General features: G+C 39.2%; 3 protein-coding genes across 3 annotated transcripts; 2 read left to right on the top strand and 1 right to left on the bottom strand.

The window, feature by feature from the left end:
* Positions 1-3,334: 3,334 nt before the first annotated feature.
* Positions 3,335-4,671, bottom strand: LOC140340882 (olfactory receptor 5V1-like). Its single transcript, XM_072426318.1, has one exon. The coding sequence runs from the start codon at positions 4,533-4,535 to the stop codon at positions 3,579-3,581; it is 957 nt and encodes a 318-aa protein (XP_072282419.1). The 5' UTR covers positions 4,536-4,671; the 3' UTR covers positions 3,335-3,578.
* A 7,088-nt stretch (positions 4,672-11,759) lies between these two features.
* LOC140341294 (olfactory receptor 1C1-like) lies at positions 11,760-13,734 on the top strand. The gene is made up of 2 exons (XM_072426928.1): positions 11,760-11,999; positions 12,783-13,734. Exon 2 carries the CDS (start codon positions 12,798-12,800, stop codon positions 13,728-13,730), a length of 933 nt encoding a protein of 310 aa, XP_072283029.1. The 5' UTR covers positions 11,760-11,999; positions 12,783-12,797; the 3' UTR covers positions 13,731-13,734.
* Positions 13,735-18,089: 4,355 nt separating this feature from the next.
* LOC140341394 (olfactory receptor 5B21-like) lies at positions 18,090-19,335 on the top strand. Its single transcript, XM_072427119.1, has one exon. It carries the CDS (start codon positions 18,107-18,109, stop codon positions 19,037-19,039), a length of 933 nt encoding a protein of 310 aa, XP_072283220.1. The 5' UTR covers positions 18,090-18,106; the 3' UTR covers positions 19,040-19,335.
* Positions 19,336-20,918: the final 1,583 nt, after the last annotated feature.

Below are 20,918 nucleotides of genomic sequence, written 5' to 3'. Positions count from 1 at the left end.
TGGAAGGTGACCTTGCATTACCTGTCAGTAGGGGGCATAACACTCACTGTATAGAGTTTTCCTAAATACCCTATTGTGAATCTTACAACTTTTTTATCGGATGATCCTACCACTAACAGAACTCCCACTTACCCATAATTATCAGCAACATTGTCAACCAACTTTAATTAGCTGTTGGGTTCTCTATCAGGTCTATTAGAATAGCAGCTCAATGGCCAAATGAAGGCCTTTGCACAGAAGGCTAACTTTGCTGGCAAGCAGAAAACTTTATACAGCGAGACGTGATGTCTGACTTACTGAAAAATAGATTTTGATCTGCATACAGTACACTTTAAGAGTACAAATTCAGTTATCAGGATTTATATTTAATGTACACCGCTGCGTAATATGTTGGCGCTATATTAATCCTGTTTATTATTATTAATAATAATAATAATAATAATAATAATAATATATATATATATATATATATATATATATATGGAAAGTTATCAGCCGACCAATCATAAGGCAACAACTTTTGGGTTTGTCATGCTGGGTGTAGGAATGATCAATGGAATCCAGTTGCTATTCTAATCACTTTCATACCAATAAAAGCAACCAGAACAGGGCAGAATATCATATTTGTACGTGGGACTTTTTTGGGAGTTCCCACTGACTGACTACCGATTAGATTGAGCAGTTGAGAATGCAGTTGGCACAAGAAATGCTTAGGCCAGTATTGGATTGCTGGTTTTACAGGTGCATTAGGTTATTGTATTCACAATAAAAGACAGAATCATTTCATGAATAGTTAACAGAAACCTGTCTCTGTTGATTTATTATTCTTAATGAAGCATGATGCTACGATTGCCACTGATTACCCATAAATGAAATATTTTATTTTTGAACATGTAATAAATCCCAGAAGCATCCTAATGAGGAAACCATTGTTATGCCATGGAAAAAAATGATGTGCGCTCGTTACCTACACAAATTGATTAGAGCTGTGTTAATGAATCCCTGGTGCCAAGGATAACAAACAATTGTAATCATTTCATGTACAGAAATGAGCTCTCTGGACATTACATTGTATTGTATTTACAGGTTTACTAATGTAATATCTGTTGGAATAGGCCTAACTCAATAATGTTGTATAGGAAATGTGTAAATGTAGGAAATATGGGGGCAAACACTTCTGACCTCACTAATCATACAATTTTAGACTATAAAATGAAGTTAAAGTAATGTTAAACCTAACTAAATAAAATGTTAGTACTGTATTCCACAAACATTTTCCATTTTTAATACAAAACACATATCTTACCCCTTTTTAATCCTTTGTGGCATCTATTTCCTGACACTTCCTGTCTACATATATCCCAGTGATGGCTGCATGACAATTCTCTAGATGGGTTTCCTAATGGTGACTTTAATGGACCATGACTGCATAACAAATGTCTGCTTTTAGTTTCTATAGGAAGCCTGTGTGACAGGTTGACAATTGGTGGTTCCAATCAGAGTTGAGTCAAATCGGAGCTATCCCAAGCTTGGATAGGAACTCAGGGGTGGCCCTTCAACTCCATCTGTCTTCCACCTGTTGGAACAAATTGAAGCATGCTTTTTAAGGTTTTTTTTTGCCTTCCTCTGGATAAACTATGTATTTAGGGTGTCATATCTGGCATATGATTTTTTCAACCCTAGTGGTTGAACTTGATAAATTTATGTTTTTTTCAACCTATGTAACTATGTATGTCACACTCACCTCTTCCTCACTAAAAAGCAGGCGCCTCTCTCCTGCGCATGCGGGCAGTTCTGACCCTGAGCATGCCTCCTCTTCTAAGCTTTATCAGTTTTGCTGGCCAATCAGAAAATAGCCTTCTAACCATTCCTGGCTTCTTAGCTAGCTCAGACTCAGCACTCAGTGTTCGTGCAATGTGTTTCTACTAGTGTCAAGCCCCTAGTTCGGTTGAGCTAGTTCCTGTACACCTGGTGCTTAATTCAGTGTTTCCTCTGTCCAGCTCCTGTGTTAGCCCCTTGTTGCCCTGTCTGTTGTTTCCAGCCAATTCCCTTGTGCTCTGTCTATGGTTATTCCTGTGTCACCTGTGCTTCATGTTGCTTCCAGTGTCTCCTGTGTCTTCTGTGTCTCAAGTGGCCCCTGTGTCACTGGTGTCTATTTCCTGGATCCCTGGTATTTGATCCTTGGCTTGTGACCTGACCTCTCTTGCTTGCTGCCTGCCTTTACCCCAGCCTTCCTTAACTATTCTTCTGCTCATTGATTTGGTTCCGTGTACCATCCTACCCACCATGGTCTGCCTAAGGACTGCAACCTGGCGGTAACCAGCAGCTCAACATCCTCACCACTAGAGGCTCAGGAGAAGACCCGGTTATTGCTTAGACTCTGGGCCTTGGCCCTTCTCAGGTCTTACACCACCTTTGCCACACCTTGTGTGGCAACCCTAGTGGCCACCGGACTACTTTGATGCAGGGAGAACACCAGGTCGAGGAACAAGATCAAGATAGACTGTGATCAGGACAGGCAGCATGCAAGGAAAATGGTCTAGATGGTCCAAGGTCAAGCTGAAGGACCAGAAGCATGATCAAGGTCTGGTTTTTAAAAAGGCTGTATCTGGAAGAATATGGCAGGCCAGAGGATCCAGCAACCAGAGCCTGGAACAAGAAAGGTATAAACAAGACTAGCTGCCAATAGGAGGACAAGATGAGACCAGGAACTAGTCTGCTCACAGGCTACAACACATACTCTGAAATCCCCTTCAGCTGTGCACAGCCTCAGAGTAAGTGCAGGGGATGCGAAGAATAGCTGCACAGCTAACGGGAGGCTGGGGAAGCTGCAAGGTGCTGGACGGATGATTTGCGGGCGGAGTAGTAACACATTGGAACTGAGAATCTGAGCAATTTGTGTTCTGATGTGACATTACAATAGGGCGCCAGCTGATGAGAGCTGTTTTTATTGGCTGGGCCCTACTATACCTTACATTGGTTCAGCCAATACATTTAAGATTCAAAGTTTTTAGTTCACTTAGCCATGAGATGGTTCACCTCCAGTTTCTCTTCTGTCTGGGATAGACCTTGTGTTTCTGGCCAACCTTACATCCATGTATATTTAAAACATAGGTGGAAATGGGTTGATCTACCGCCTATTTTTGTGTTTTTGCTGTACTTGTGGTATTCTTTATGATATGGTACTGTTTTCTGTTGTGGATCTAGACGGATGCCTAAAAAAATCCTTAGAAATGTAAACAATTGGCAGACAGGGACAGAACAATGCCACCTTATAATAGAAAATGCTTAAATAAGGACCTTCAAAGGATGATCTGCAATATTTTAATGTGTTTCAAAATAAAAAAATGTTGAGGACTCTTTATGTAACCATTTTTTTAATTTACCATGTTAAAGATTATATCATATTTTTATAGGATGTTTGTTCTGATAGTAAGGTAAGGTGGATTGATAGGGTTAGGTGATACATGGGTAGATGACACATGGGAGTGCTTACAGCAAACCTGGCATCTGTTCTCCATGGTAAAAGCCCAGAAACTAACATACTGAGTATTACAGTACATGAGAAGTCATTGTTATTAGTTAATCATTAATAAATAAAATTTTTGGAAATATTTACTCAAAGCCCCTTTGACTTCTTTGTTCCTTAAGCAATAAATTACTGGATTAATGATGGGCGTTAGGATGCTGTACAAGAGAGATGCAAAACTTTCCATCTCGATGTAGTAACCCCTTGGTCCAATATAGTTCAGGTTGGCTGTGCCATAGAACACAGTGACTACAATGAGATGGGAGGAGCAAGTGGAAAAGGCCTTCCATCGCCCTACAGAAGACTTGATCTTCATAATGGTGGAGATGATGTGTATGTAGGTTATAACGATATAAAGAAATGGGGTGAAACCAAGGAACACGCTGACCACATATAATAATATTCTGCTGGTCTTGGTAGGGTTGCAGGCTACCTGTATCAACGGTGGAACATCACAATAGAAATGATTTATGCTCTCTTCTCCCTGACAGAATTTGAGTTGGGAAGTCATGACTGTATGAAGGATAGAATTGAGGAACCCACTCAACCATGATGCAGCTGCAAGACCCGCACAAAATGTGGTGCTCATGACCGTTGAATAACGTAATGGATTGCATATGGCAACAAAACGATCATAGGCCATCACAGCCAAGAGAATACACTCTGCTCCACCCAACGATACAAACAAATATAACTGGACAATACATTTAACAAAAGAAATCCTCTTGTTGCTTGTGGCACAATTGAATATCATAATCGGGAGAGTGGTCGAGGAGTAACTGATATCCAACAGGGAAAGATTACTAAGAAAAAAATACATTGGTGTGTGCAGGTGGGTTTCAACTCTAATGGTGATAAAAATGCAGAAATTGCCAATCAGGATAGTGCAATAAATAAGGGATAGCAAAAAGGTGATGACGAGGAACCAATCATTGGAGATAGTCAACAGTAGAATGTTCTTCACCATTGTCTGGTTCTCAGATTTGTGAAGTGCATTAATGGGCATCTGAAAGAGAAAACGTCAGATATAAATATATATTGGAGATACAAATCGGGGTGTAGGGCCCTGGTTGAGTGCGAGTACTCACCAGACACCATGCACTTCTCACCTATAGCAAGGCCTTACTCATTCTTGGAAGTCTAAATGGGTTGCCTTAATACACAGTTGCCCCCAGGGCATCAGTGCACAATAGATGGTGCCTGAGGAAGGACTGACAGGGGACCAGGAGCCCACAGATATCCAGTACAGGAAAGTCTAGCAGAGGCAAGTCCAGAAGACAGAGCCAGAGGTCATACACAGTAAATTGTCACCAAACACGGTATCCAAGGGTAAAAACAAAGCAGCGTCAGGGTCACAGGCGAAAGTTATCCAGGCAGCATGCAATGATAAAGTCAGAAACAGGCAATTGTAAACCCAATGAAATCACACACCAGCAGCAGGTCAGCCAAGCTTAACACTACAACAGGCAACTGGTGACTATGAGCAGGAAGTCTATAAAGTCCTAGCAGCCAATGGCAGGATGAAGCCAGGGACTAATCTGCTCCTAAAATCCTCTTTAGCTGTGCACAACTTTTAGGATGTGCTGGGGATGCCAAGAAAGGTACATCTCAGGTTGCACAGCTAAAGGGAAGCTGGTCATGCTGCATGCTGAGCAAAGGACAGATAACTAATTCCTTGTTCTCCTTGCTGGAACAAATAAACAAGGCATTAACCACCTAGCCGTTATGCCCGTACGAAGGTCGGGCAAAAAAAAATGGCTAGGATGGTTAACCCCGTATTTTTGTCACATCCTTACCTCCATGGTCCCGCTGTGCACATCCAGCGTCGTTTTCCTATTCCAGCGTCGTTTTCCTATTCCAGCGTCGTCCTCCGTCCATCGTCGTCCGTCGATCTCCCTCTCCAGCGTCGGGTGCCAGCGGGACCGGTAAGATGCCGGCCGGTATCTTGTGTTCCGCCGCCCGGCATCTTGCGTTCCGCCGCCCGGCCGGCTGAACACAAGATACCGGCCGGCATCTTACCTGGTCCCGCTGATCGTCCACGTCCGTCTTCGTCCAGCGCCGGATGATCTCTGAAGCGAGAAGCCGTCCGGCGGAGAAAAAAAACCGGAAGGCTTCTGCGTGCGTGATGACGTCGGCGCGTGTGCGGGAAATTCAAATAGAAACTCATTCATTCATTTTGTATTGGATTGAATACAAACTCCTGTATCCAATCCAATACAAAATAATTCAAATAAATACAAAGTTTGTAATTGGTAAATTCAAACGCTCATTTTGTATTGGATTGAATACAAACTCCTGTATCCAATCCAATACAAAATAATATAAAATTAATACAAAGTACATAACTGGTAAATTCAAACGCTCATTTTGTATTGGATTGAATACAAACTCCGGTATCCAATCCAATAAAAAAAAATAAAAGAAAAATAAAAGTAAATACATTTTTTATATTCATAATATCTACTAGAACCCCTGTTCGGACAAATTTCTGTAAGTTACAGGTCTACAATTTAAAAAAAAAATTTCATGAAAAACTGGATCACTTTTGGTACAGAAATCTAGACCTCAGTGTAACGCTCAGGTGGTTAAATACTGCAGCGGCACTCCAGCCAGATAAGTGTTTCCTAACACTGCAAAAGATAATGCCTATATATGTTATCTCATATATCAGTATCAATATCTGATGTCAGAAACATAGAAGCTTGGTCAAAATAGTGTTAAAATATTGAGTATTTTTTCCCTATTTTGCCAACTTGTCGTGCTACCTATTGGTTAAAGTTCACTATAAATCCCACCTTTCCCATGAATATCTCATCTATATGTGATCTATGTGCTTTATCAAAAATTACTTCCCAGTTTGGGTTTACATTTACATATTCATTTTAATATAGATAGGAGAGCTGCCTGTAAAAATCAGAAATAAAAAACCTAAAAAGGTCAATTATAATGAGACAAACTAATCATTGTGCTTTGACACAATAATGATGAATAAATAATGAATGAATAATGATTCATAATAAAACTAATAGACTGCATGCCACTCAGCTTAATAAAAAAGTTCTATAATTGTATGTATGAAATTAAATTTTCATCCCCTTCAGCCAGGTAATACAAATATGCATATCTGCGGATAGATAGTCTCATGGCTTTGAAAATTTGTTATTTTGCTTTTATCTTAATAAAAGGGACAACTGAACCCCTGAAACAATGGGTCTAAAATAATTAAAGCTCTCCAAGCCAGGAAAAGATAGACTATCATAGAAGAACTTAAATGATGCAGCAAACCTGGAAAAGATTTCCTAACTTATATTAATTCACTATTAATATGCAAATGTTTTTATTCCTGGACAAGATCCATTTCAATTTTACTGGATCTCCCAGGTTTCCCATTGATAGTCCATCTTCTTCAGTCTTGGAGAGCTTTAATAAGTCAGACCAGATATGGCAATCTGTATGAAACCACAGTAAAGGGGTATTCAAAGACCTTCTGACAAACTTTTTTTGGGTTTTTTAGAAGTTAGTGTGTTATAGTATATGGTTTATTTGAGGCCTCATTGATTGGCTGTGTCCCTGCCGGGCAAGAAATCTAAAAGTTGTAAACATAGGTGAGAATATATATTCTTATCAGGTTACCTGTTCATGTAACTAAATAAGGGATTTCATATTAACTTTTCAGAAATTTCCCCCTATTTCCTGTTACACCACTGGGACAGAAATAAAAAGGAAATCTCCTAAATCAGATCATAAAGAATAAAACGAGGGGACATAAATTTCCCACACTATGCAAACCTAAAACAAATGTTTACCTAGACATGAAGAGAGGAAGGCTTAAAGGTAGATTAAATCTTGGAAACCTGTTATTTAAATGTTATTGGAATTGGAGCAAACAGGTATGAAACCTCACTGCTTGAGTGACTAAAAACCTGACCTGTTTTATGGTTGGGACAAAAAAATTCTTCCTTGTCACAAAATTGGTTTAGATACAATAAAGCTCATACAGTAAACAAATATCAACACAAATGTTAATAATAGCAATACAAAAGAATAAAACAACTTGCCTCAAGATTTGATAAAAACAGTTTTGTTTGAGTTGCCTTAAAACAGAAAATTCTACAGACAGTCAAATCTTTTATAAAAACAGAATATAAGTACAGAGATCAAGTCAGATGAAGGGCTGCGGACACCTACAAATAATATTGTCTTATAAAGTCTACATCTAGAAAGCTATTGTAACACACATAACCTGCACCTACCTAATGACAACTGCTGATTGCGCAGAGAATTTATTCTGAAAGGAGACGGCACTGAGGGATTTTCTCTTCCTACCAACACTTGGGATACAATTTAATTAGAACAGAATAATATTGGAATAGAAAAACAGGAATAAGAACGTAAAAAACAAGTACGATCAATCAAAAAACTGCACTTGCATTGAAGTTGGAAGGTGAGGTCCATTTCAGAATGTTTCTTCACGGTGGTTCTGAGTAGGTCTGCAGGCTCTTGTTACATGATTCTAAATTTTCCAACAGCCCTGTGTATGCCTGAGGCTACAATACTGAACCAGTGAACATCAACCTGTGGAAAGTCATGTCGAGGGGCTACAGTGCTCCCCAAAGGATGAGTTAGTGTTCTGATCAATGTGCAGCAGATGTAACAATAGATTGCAGCTAAGCACCCCCAATGCCATTACCATTTTGTGTTGTCTTCGTGACAATGAATGATGATTGGATTATGCCATCTGGTGTTGAGTCTGGCTCAGATCAGAGCTATTCTGAGCTTGGATCAGATCTCCGAGTTCTGATCTAACATTGGCAGGTATAGTAGATCACCAAACGATGACAGCTCATCGTCCGGGAGCCATATTGGCTGAGCCCTGTTATAACTTTTCAGACAATCAATTTATGGTTTGATGTCTTTAATTCCTTCTAGTCCAGTCTCTCGTGTATCTAGCACAGATCTTGTGTGTCCGGCCAACCCAACATCAATGTATATGTAAGAAATAGGTGGAAATGGGCTGATTTACCTCCTAGTCTTATGTTTGGTGTCCTTGGGCCCCTCTTTAAAAAAACCTTTTGCTAAGGTCTGTGCTAAATTTGTTTTTTTTTGCCATCATTGGTTCTATTTGTAATAAATTGGCCTCCATAACTTCCTTCCTGAAAAAGCTAACAGCTGTCCTGGTAATGCATAGAGGTGTTTTGAATGTATCTGGTGATTTATTAGCCCAGAGGTCAGCAAACTTTTTTGGCCACTAGGTCATTTCAGGGGTAGGCAGGAGCATACTAGGCCGGACTCTCTTTCGAGTTCCGCTCTAATGGCTCCGCCCTCCACCAGGAACCCCCCTGAAGGGAAATCCCTCTCCTCTGCAATGCATACGGAGGAGAGTGTGCGGTAAAGGGAACCACAACACAGAGGCTCAAGAGCAGCATGTGGCTCCGGCTCCGATAGTTTGTTCTAGCTCTGCCGCGAGTTGCTTGCCAGGATTAGGCCGGATCGGCCAGGGGGCGTTAGGTCGGAACAAACTACCGGCTAGGCTGTATCTGGCCTAAAGGCCAGAGTTTGCCTACCTCTGTATTAGCCCAATGATTGTGAACCATGTCAAAAGCTTAAACCTATGTATGATAATAATTGATGGATTGGATACTTCAAGAGTTTTCTTACAGCAGAATCTAGATCTAGATCAGTGTTTCTCAACCGAGGTTCCCCCACAGGTTGCTAGGGGTTCTTTGAGCAATGAGCAATTTATGCCTCTCAGGTCAGTTACCACCGACACCAATGATCCCTTTGGCTATCTGTAAGGGTGACATGCTTCCCAATGGTCAGCAATGTAAGGGGACTTTTTCCCACTGATCTGTGCCTATAGTAATAGTAACAGGGGTTCCCTGAAGACATGATGTTTCTAGGGTTCCTCAATGTTAGAACAGGTCGATAAACACTGATTTGTTGTCACCTTATAATAGGGAGTGCATAAAAAGAACCTTTTAAAAAAGAAAAGAAGGAGCCACCACACAGTGGGCACAACAGTAGTCTTCATTAGTAGATGAAGATTTAATGACCTGGCATAGCAGATCATTGTTGTGTGATGAAATGTACTGATGTGGGTGATCTGAACTAATGCTACATTTTCACCCAAGATAATACAGAAAGATTATTTACAGAAATGAAAATCACCCGTCTGTAGAAGCTATGGCTGTGTGTCCTCCAGAATCTACAGGTTTCTATCATGCAGAAATAGGCTGTTGACTCACAAGACACAGAAAAAAAGAAGCTGCAGATCATATTTATTGTTTCATGATAATTGATGCAATTGTCAAAATAATAAAATGCAAAAAAGTAAAAAACATGGGTATGGCCAGAACCAGATTTCCCTTAAGGCCATCTAGGCTGTGGCCTTGGGTAGCATGACCAAAAGGAGGGCAGCATTAGAGCATCTCTATTTGGAAATGGAACCTGCCACTGCTGGCCAATAAGCTTTACAGCAGGGGTGTCAAACTCAAATGCACAGTGGGCCAAAATTAAAAACTTAGACAAAGTCGCAGGCCAAACTTGAAACTGAAATAGCACTGCTACTACAATTCCCTGAGCAAGAAAACTGTCCAATGCGGGGTTTAATGTTATGAGTGTCTGGAACTCCTTTTTCACTGAAATAGCATCGCTACTACAATTCCCTGCGTCTATAAAACAGTCCAATGTGGAGCCATGCATGGACAGAAAGGCTGCTGGTCTATAGACGCGATGGATGCCGGGAATTATAGTAGCAGCGCTATTTCAATGCATCGGCGGGCCAGCTGCAATTCAGATTTAGGGGCCAAAAAAAAGGACGTTGTGGGCCAGATTTGGCCTGCGGGCTAGAGTTTGACACCCCTGCCTTACAGTAACAGGATGCACAAAGTGCAAAAATCTTTGCAGGGTGACATCTATATTGATAACACTTCCCTTCTTTCTCCGTTCCATCCTCCCCTTCCATCTTGTCTATCTCCCTCCCTCCCTTCCTTACTCTCTACCCCCTCTCTGCTCTGTTCTCTCTCTCTCTCTACTCCCTCCCCCTCTATAGTGAGGGTTTTAAGAGACCGAAAAGAACGGAAAGGTGAGATTGTAGCGTTGGATTTTGAGTTCTCTTTTAAATGAGCAGAAAGTAGGAGCAAGCCGAATATGATAAAGAAGACCATTCCAGAGAGTCGGACCGCTTTAGTAAAGTATTGGTGCCATGCGTGTGATGAGGTTATGAGTGAGGAAATCATAAGTTGTTCTTTGAACGAGCGAAGAGAGTGGATAAGGGGGTATTTTTTTATCAGGTCACAAAGGTTAGTGGGAAAGAACTGTGGAGGGAGTGCAGAGGCAGAGTGTTGATCTTCTTGACCTGTTTATTTTTTAACTGCTCCTTTCTTCTTTAAGCCTTACATCCAGTATATCTATACCACCATCAGCACTGGAGAATATCTAACGAGAAAGCCTGCTCCTCCATGAACAGCTTCTGCTGCCATATGGTGACGCAAAGGATCAACTTAATCCTAAAACACAGGAAACCTTTTGCCCTCTATAAAAACAAATGAAGGCAGGGATGTCAAACTCTGGCCCGCAACTTTATTTTTTTTGGCCCCCAAAGGAATCCTAAATATTAATTGCAGCTGGCCCGCCACTGCATTGAAATTGTGCTGCTACTACAATTCCTGGCATCACTCGCGTCTATGAATCAGCGGCCTCTCTGCCTATGCGTGGCCCCACATTGAACTGTTTTATAGACGCAATTAATGCTGGGAATTGTAGTAGCGGCATCACTCCTGTCTATAGACCAGCGGCCTCTCTGCCTATGCGTGGCCCCGCATTGGACTGTTTTATAGATGCAGGGAATTGTAGTAGCAGTGCTTTTTCAGTTTCAAGTTTGGCCTGCGACTTTGTCTAAGTTTTGAATTTTGGCCCACTGTGTATTTGAGTTTGACACCCCTGAATTAAGGTAATAAGTTATAAAAGTTTTCAGCTAACTAAACAGTGTTCAGTAAAACTTACAGTTCAGAACCAACTCTTGGTATAAGTAATTAGAGCTACAGCAGGCACAGAAGGTCAACAAAGCAAGGTTCTCCAAGCAGATTACACAATTTTGTTGGCTCTAAAATCTCACCAGGCTGAGAATGGAGAACATTCCCAAGCCATTCTGCAAAATTTTACATCATTTACTGCAATTCAATATAATACACACATTTTTGGAGTTCTCTAAAGCTCTCTAAAGGACACATTCAATCTAGATATGAACTGGCATTCACACGTTGGTCTCCAAGCTTACTCTGGGAGGCAATTCCTATTCTTCCACAGGAGTCCAGGCTTTTCAGAATTTTGAAACACATAACAGAGGTAAGTGTGTCATTGATTCAAGTAGGGGTTGGAAAGGAAGCAACCAGTACATGAACCCTTGGGACAAGAGAACACTCCAGAAACCTTATAGGGGTTATCTAAGAATGATGAAATCACCCCCAAGGTAAGCCTGCTCTCAATTGATTTAATATTTATCAACGGGATTTGTCTAAATGTATATAATCTCACTAAAGTTTCAGACTTATCTAGGGTAGGTAAAGACCCCTCAAAAAAGTGTGTCCCTTTAAATTAAGCTCTTATTAGAGTATGTGGGTACGACAATACATTTACCTATGCAAAAATGTCCAACCATTTAATCAAAAAGTTCAAATGACTGATTAGTGACATTTTACTGCCACCATTACACTTTTTCATGGATTTTTATTGATTTTTTAGTTATGTTGTGAGATTGAGAAAACAGCACATGTGTTCAATGTTTGTAATAAAATATAGGACTACTGTCGTTCTGCATTTTAGCCACAAGATGCCGCTGTTTCTGAGCACTGCTAAACAAGTGGCCAGTATTTGTATATTGTTAGGAGGTGTGGTTGTTCTGGGGAGAGGAAACAGGAAGGAGGAGAGCAGACATCTTGCAAGGACTGGTCACCCACCGTACCACCCGATTCTGGTAAGTAATCGGTGGGTGGCTTATTTGCGGGGGGGGGCTTATTTTTCATTTTTCCCTAAAAAGGGGGGGCTGTCTTATTTGATGGCCCTGCCTTATCATCGGGGAAACACGGTATATAATATGATCCATCCAACCATATGAACAATTATTCTTTTTTTATATATACAATAGTCGTCATAACTGTTGTACAACATAAGGATTATGGTCAGATTCTAATGTACATGTTGAGCTTTAGGGTTTTAAAGGTATTTATTGCCGTTCCTAATTTTCTTTTTACAGGATTTGGTTAGGAAGATGGCAGATACAAATACAACATTTCTGAATGAATTTATCTTATTGGGATTTCCAAGAGAACAGATTTTATTCTCATTATCAATTGCTTTAATCTACACAATGACTGTTCTAGGAAATCTCAACGTTTTCAGCATCATTCAAGTGGACAGCCATTTCCAGTCACCAATGTATTTTTTCCTTGCTTGTCTATCTTTATTAGATGTCTGTTATTCTACGGTTACCCTCCCAGCCATGTTGGCCAATGCCATAACGGGCAACAGGAAGATTTCCTACAATAGATGTCTTACACAACTCTATTTCTTTGTTTGCTTTGGAGGAACAGAATGTCTTCTTTTGGCTGTCATGGCTTATGACCGATATGTGGCGATATGTAACCCCCTCCACTACACCACCACAATGAATGAAAAGGTCTGTTCATACCTCGTGATGGTGTGCTGGCTCTGTGGGTTTGTGAATGCGACCTTCCACACCATGATGACTTGGAAACTAACTTTTTGTGGCACCCAACATATCAGACACTACTTCTGTGATGTTCTTCCATTGCTACAAGCAGCTTGTAGTAATATTCATGACAGTCAGATGGTCTTACATATTGTTACATTTTTTCTTGGGTTTGCTCCATTCATACTTGTTACAAATTCATACATCCCTATTATTTCCACCATACTCAAAATCCGTTCTTCTACAGGAAGGCAGAAAGTCTTCTCAACATGTTCATCCCACCTTATTGTTGTAACAGTGTTTTACTTAACTGGAATGGTCAACTATAATGGTCCAAGCTCTGGGGATTTATTTGCCTTTGTTCAAGTGTCGTCTCTTTTATTTGGTGTCGTCCCACCAATACTGAACCCGATTATTTACTGTCTGAGAAACAATGAGGTCAAAAGAGCCTTGAGGGTCTTTCTTACTAAATTTTGTATTTCATTTAAATGATAATGCTGAGCTTGAAATATGAAACATTTAAACAAAAAATTCCACCATTGGCGGAGGTTGCATACTAATCTTTATGTAGACTTGTTCATAGCATTGGCTTGATTCAAAACTGGCCAGAACTGTAACTAAAAATAAGGCTGAGTTGACATGGTTCATCACTCCTCTCTTAAAATACAGGTCCAAATATAAATTGGGTTTACTTATACACTACCTAAAAACAGAACTCTAACAAAACCAAGTTAAAAATAAGTAGTTCATTCCAAAAACAAGATATTACTGTATTTTCAGCTTCATCCTGGGGATTTCCCCCACGGTACTTTTTTCTGCTACTGGATGTCCTCCATCATGGTCACTTCTCTGAACTCAGCTCATTTACCCTGAGCCCCCTCCCAACCTGTGCCTGAAGAAGCATATTGACGTTGTCATCTCCGTAACTCTGCTCTCTTCTTGCCACACTTCTCTTAAGCTAACTACACTACACTACACTTGTAAAGTATTAAAATGTTCTTAAAATGGATCAAATTATAAAAATGTTCCTTGTACTGAATTAGGTATCATCTTTACTATGTAAACATGAAAACCAGTGAATATACATTCACTCTTTTACTCTAGATTGGCTAATTTATCACTTAAGGTAACCTACGCTCTACACTATATGATTGATTGATCTTGACATCAGGAATCATTATATATTAAAATGAAACAAGCTTTCTTGTTAAGGTCTTCAAATTCCCGAAATCTATAAAACCTCTTACCACATGGCAAGCTAAAGCCCATCCCTTCCTAGAAAAATGACCTACCTATTAGATTGTTCCAGATTAAGGTAGTCATGGTTGCCTCACTGCTGCCTCCAGGGAAAGCTTTTCCAAGGTTCCTGAAATCCTGCAAAAATTTACTTTGCATTGCGGAGATTATACTCTGCGTAATATTGTGGGGATACTGAGCATCCAGCCCTTGGATCCTTAAAACTCAACAATCCACAAGCACCTCTTACTGAACTGCTCAACGAAGGCAACTTGGAAAATGAATTGCCATGATCAGATTGAGCTGATCATGCTTATGATGGCTTTTATGCAGGTACAGAAAGCACTGATGGGGCATTGCTATTATTGCCAAATACCTGGAGAACCCCTGGGCACTGAACATGGTACACAATTTCCTTGCACCTGTCAACATTGCATCCCTTTTGCACTTCTCAGCTCTGCACTTGTTTCTGTTCACATCCATACCCCACTTGCTCTTCTTACCTTTGCACCCCTTTAGTGCCCACTTTAGCAAGCCCTTAAGGGACAGGGCTATCACCACCAAATATGCTGAAGCTGGCAACAGCCAAGATGGTCTGGATATGGAATGGCATGCAACCTACTGACTCTGAACACGGGTCCGGCCCGTGCCTGCCGACCTCTGTAGTTACAATGCACCAGTGACAAAATGTAATTCACCTAAACATTAAAATACATGATACATTAAAATAAAACTTGGGTCAGTGTGAGACCTGATTTCAGAATTTGATTTTATAATAAAAATCCGCCTTTAAGCTAAGCATTAAATATCTAACTTTTTTTAGAAGACAGTAAAAACAGAAGTTCTAAAATTCTTAATGTAAAATAGACCACTTAGGGAAAAAAACAACCAGAATAGTGGGTGTACAGTGTTGGTCAGATCTAGAGGATAAAGATTTGGGGTGCTATTTCAGATGATTTCATGATGAAAAAAACAAAAAATTCAAAATCCAGCTATTTCTGTTTAAGGCTTGATGATATGAAGAATATTGGGGAAATGGTCATATACTATAGCAAATGTGAAAATCCCTGCTAGTGTGAATGAGCCCTTTACACTCATTAGGCCATTAAATCCACGGACCCCAGACCGTGCATGCACTTGGAGCCGTGTGTCACTCAAAGGGGAAGAAACTTTCCCCTGAGTGACGTCATGATACCAGAACCTTCCCACTCGCCCATCGCAGGTCTGAGCCTGCAATGGGAGAGTGAGTGGGTTGTGTCCAGAGAGACAACCTGCCCACCGCCCTGAGTCTGTATTCCGTACAGGAGATATGGTCCGCGGCTCTGGCTGGTACACCCCCCCAAGTTGGGGCCTTCTTCTGTCCCCCCTTGGTGGTCACCAGCCGGAGCCACGGACCACTGCTGGTCTCCATGTTCTTGCGGCCAAGCTGTGAAACAGCCGGGGGTTGAGGACCCCTGCTTGAGGGATAATGGAACCACCTCCAGGGTAGGTCTGATGTAACTGTATTCATTATATATCATCAAGGTCTCTTTATATATATAAAGACCCACCAAAAACTTCAGACTCACTAAGGGCGACGGAGGACCCCTCAAAAATAGGGAGCTATAGGATAGAATATAAATGTAAAAAAAATATATATTAGGAATATGTATAGAATATACAATGTAAGAAAAAAAATACATTTAGCAAAAATTGCTAAATTCAATCAAGCCAGTCAAATCAATTAACTGGTTGCTGACAATTCCTGGCTTCAACCACGCTTTTTATTTATTGGTAGTTGCATAATTCATTTTTCATTACAACTTTAGTTAGTTTATTGAATCATTTAAAAAAAAAATCAAAAACACAATTTAAATTATGTTAAAAAAATACAAAATTATTTATAGATCCACATGAAGACTCCAATGCTTAATTCTGAAATATCCTATTTAGCGTTGTCTCTGTGGATTGGCTCGTTGAATGGTCCCATGACTGTTTCTGTGGGTATATATGGCTTGCTAATATTATTGGGTTCATAAGACAGACTTGGATTCCATTAATAAGTTCTAGAAATAACATTGGCTTTGCCTATCGGTCATTTACTCTCATTATGAGGAAATATGGTGACTTTGTTGAATCTTTATGTGCTTTAACTTGTTCTTCTCTTGAGAAAACCAGCTTAGGAGCACAACTGAAATTCCGTTTTTCTATTTTATTACTATTCATTGAACCATATGCATGACTAATATTTTTGTTTGTGTATACAATACCAAGCAATATTTAAAGAGGGCATTTGTGGGTAGGTTTTCAGTGTTTGATCGTGCTCCAGCTAGTCACCGCAGAGAAAAAAAAACAAGTTCATTCAATGTCCGTTAGCTCCTTTTCAAGAGAAACAATTTACTAAAAATGCTGTTTTCCCCCTCTTTTTCACATGCTTATAGATAAAAGAATCCAAGGTCTTGTTGGAGCTAGTTTTTGGTATTTTACATTTTTTCTTTTCTTTTTTTGAATATTGCTAAATTTTTTTTGATATTGTTAGAATTAGTTAGGAGAAAAAATGAATGGGAGAACTTGGGTGATCCAGTAAACTGGATGAATCTAGTCCATGATTTGCCAACAAATATCAAATGACTTTTAAAAGATCTACAGATTTCTAGGTTTGGTAGATCACTCCATGATAATCTACTTTTTCCAGTCTTGGAGAGCTTTAATAAATCAGACCAATTGTCTACAGGGGATTATGGAAATCTGTAATTTCTTTCAATGTAAAATTGACCAAATTAAGATCACCATTCACAACCTTCTTTAAATTAGTCCCCAAAAAAAGGGCATCGGACATGCCGAACGGTGGCTTGATGGGGGGAGAAGGTTGGTTTGTATGGATTGCAGAAGAAACCTTTTTAAGTACAGCTGAGGTTGTGAGTGATTTTAAGGACTGAACTCTTTCTGCAGCCTCTTGTAACTCTTCATTGACCAAGACAAACTCTGCAGTTGATTCTTTTTGCATATCAAAGCACAGCTTGCTCCAGAAGTTAATGAATGTCTAGACTCCATAAAGATGTTTTTTTTTTTTTGCTTTGTTTGTGATTCGCTCACAGTGAGAATTTTAAACAGTAACTGACACATCACTGCCTAATATTATGTCGAGACAAACATCTGTCCTGTTCTGACTTACATACAAACTCAACATAAGAACAAACCTACAGTCCCTATCTCATATGTAACCCGGGGACTACCTGTGACTAAATAGCCCATCTAAATTACACTCAATCATATAGTTTCTATTGAATCTGGTTGGCCCTTGCTTGTCATTTTGTATCACTTTCTTGCCCTTGTACTATATATTATTTGGTCAGATTGTAATGTACATGGTGAACTTTGAGTTTTATTTTTTGATAATAGACGTGTTTAATAGAATTATTATTGGTTTATTTTGAACCTTATTAAAGATTATTGTTAAGTAGATGGCAGATACCAATACAACATTCTTGTATGACTTTATCTTATCTATCTAGCTGTTGGTAAAACAGAAGTAATATAGCCAGAGTATATTGTACATGGTGAGCTTTAGTGTGTCTTGACAGCAGAGTTTTTTATTGACATTATTCAATTACTTTGTACGTTTCTGTTTTTACTAGGATATAGTTACGTGGATGGCAGATACAAATACAACATTTTTGAATGAATTTATCTTATTGGGATTTCCAAGAGAACAGGTTTTACTCTATCTTTTAATTTCTCTAATCTACATAATGACTGTTCTAGGAAATCTCACCGTTTTCAGCATTGTACAAGTTGACAACCATCTGCAGTCACCAATGTATTTTTTCCTGGCTTGTCTATCCCTATTAGATGTTTTTTATTCTACCGTTACCCTCCCAGCCATGTTGGCCAATGCCATAACGGGCAACAGGAAGATTTCCTTCAATAGATGTCTTACACAACTCTATTTCTTTGTTTGCTTTGGAGGAACAGAATGTCTTCTTTTGGCTGTCATGGCTTATGACCGATATGTGGCGATATGTAACCCCCTCCACTACACCACCACAATGAATGAGAACGTCTGTTCATATCTCGTAATGGTGTGCTGGCTCTGTGGATTGGGGAATGCGACCTTTAACACCATGATGACTTGGAAACTAACTTTTTGTGGCACCCAACATATCAGACACTACTTCTGTGATGTTCTTCCATTGCTACAAGCAGCTTGTAGTGATATACAGGACAGTCAGGTGGTCTTACACTTTGTTGCATTTTTTTTTGGGATAGCTCCATTTATACTTATAGCAAATTCCTACATCCGTATTATTTTCGCCATACTTAAAATACGCTCTTCCACAGGAAGGAAGAAGGTCTTCTCCACATGTTCATCCCACCTCATTGTTGTAACAGTGTTTTACCTAACTGGCATGGTCAACTATAACAGTCCAAGCTCTGGAGATTTTTTAGCCTTTGTTCGAGTGTCGTCTTTAATGTACGGTGTTGTCCCACCATTGCTGAACCCGATTATTTACTGTCTGAGAAATAACGAGGTGAAGAGAGCCTTGAGGGATGTTCTTACTAAATTATATATCTCATTTAAATGATATCAAGTCCAACTCTGAGGTTAGGAATATGAAAAATGAACAAAAAGCCCATTATTGACACAGGTTTCATGCTATTCTTAATGTGAACTTCTTTATGTGTTCTGGATCAAAACTGGCCAGGACTTTGACTAAATATAAGCAAATTAGAATTATTCACATCAGAAGAAACCATAGACACACAAATGTTGCCTGATCCGATAGTTGACCCGGTTAGCCAAACTTCTCTTAAAAAAATGGTCCATATGTAAGTTTGGTTTACATACTGTATGAACTGTTACAAAACAGAGCTCCAGCAAAAAAACAAGTTACAAATAAATAGCCCACAATGCATTCCTGCATTATTCTTCTTTATTCTGGAGATTGCTACTTTTTAAAACCTGGAAAACAAACCAATCCTGGTTAATGGGACTATTATTGTTGTATGCTGTTTTTTGTATGTATCCAGACATATGTAAAGCTGATTTTGTCTGTTTATATACAATTAAAGGGAAGAATTAGGGTGACATTTGTACAAAGATCCCCCCTCTAATAGAATACTAAATATGCGACCTTCAGCAACTTTATTATGACCATAAGGTGAACCCTTTTAACTCAAACATGTGTTATCATGTGACTTCAAAGTTTTAACTGAGAATGGAGTGTTATAAATTTGTGTACATGGCCCATTAGTTACAAACTTTCACTAAATATTACAAAATATATACACGGGGATATTTTTAGGTATCTTTCTATCATTAACATTTACACAATATTTATAAAAGAATTTCTATTATTCAAAATAAATACTAAAATACAATCTCATTTTTAATCACATAAATAAAATAATAATAAAAATAAAAAACCTCTTCAACTATTGTTGTAGAAATGCCTTTTTCAAACAATCGATAATTAATGAATCCTTCTAAGTGTGATCATCCATTTAAAACATCCAGGAATAATACTTTTCTGCAGGAGGTTATGAGGCAAACACCCATAAACTAGCAAATCTGTTCTAGTATCAAAACTATACACCTAAAACATACATACAATATTATTAAACCTTTTAACTCATTTACCTTTTAAATAACATTTAAAAGGTACCTTTTAACCATTTAAACCTTTTAACTAACATTTACTACTAATGCATTTAAAAACTTTTATAGTGACCAAACTTTTTCAAATATAACCAAAGTATCTTGTGTACCAAACTTCAATCTTACCATCAATTCTATGAAATAACTACTATCATATCCAAAACCCATACCTACATGTGTGTTGGTAACTCCAATATAACAAGCCAATGCACTTATTCTTCAATCCAAAAAAATTTCTATGTGCAATACTTATTCCCAGCTTCCTCTCTAATAACAAAACATTTCACGTAACCCTATTCAGTATTCCTCTTACTCCACTGCCTCCGTACCTGCTCTCCAGCGTTCTGTTCTTTTCTGACATCCATCATTGTGATGGAATTTTGGCCCACTCTTTGTTACAAAATGTATTCAGTTCATTGAAATTTGTAGGCATTTGTTTACACTCAGCTCTCCTAATGTCCTACAACAGCATTTCAAATGGGTTGATGTCTGGTTTTTAACTGGGCCAGTGCAAAACCTTAATTTTACAGGTTTGCTGGTGAGCTTGGAATCATTATCCTGTTTCAGGGCCCATTTTTGGCCAAGCTTTAGTGCTCATACACATGCTTGGAAGAGTTTATAGTCAACTCAATGACTGCAAGGTGCCTAGGTCCTACTAAACAAGCCCAAATCATCACTTCTGCACCACCAGTTGATAAGTAGTATTGTTCAGATGCAGCCTTGCAAACCTAAGCCATGCTGCCAATGGCCTATGACCGATACGTGGCAATATGTAACCCACTCCACTACACCACCACAATGAATGA

This window comes from Pyxicephalus adspersus, chromosome 11 (genome assembly GCF_032062135.1).
Source record: "Pyxicephalus adspersus chromosome 11, UCB_Pads_2.0, whole genome shotgun sequence".
Classification (NCBI taxonomy): domain Eukaryota; kingdom Metazoa; phylum Chordata; class Amphibia; order Anura; family Pyxicephalidae; genus Pyxicephalus; species Pyxicephalus adspersus.
The sequence above is the reverse complement of the archived record's forward strand: the minus strand, read 5'-3'. Positions and strand labels throughout refer to the sequence as shown.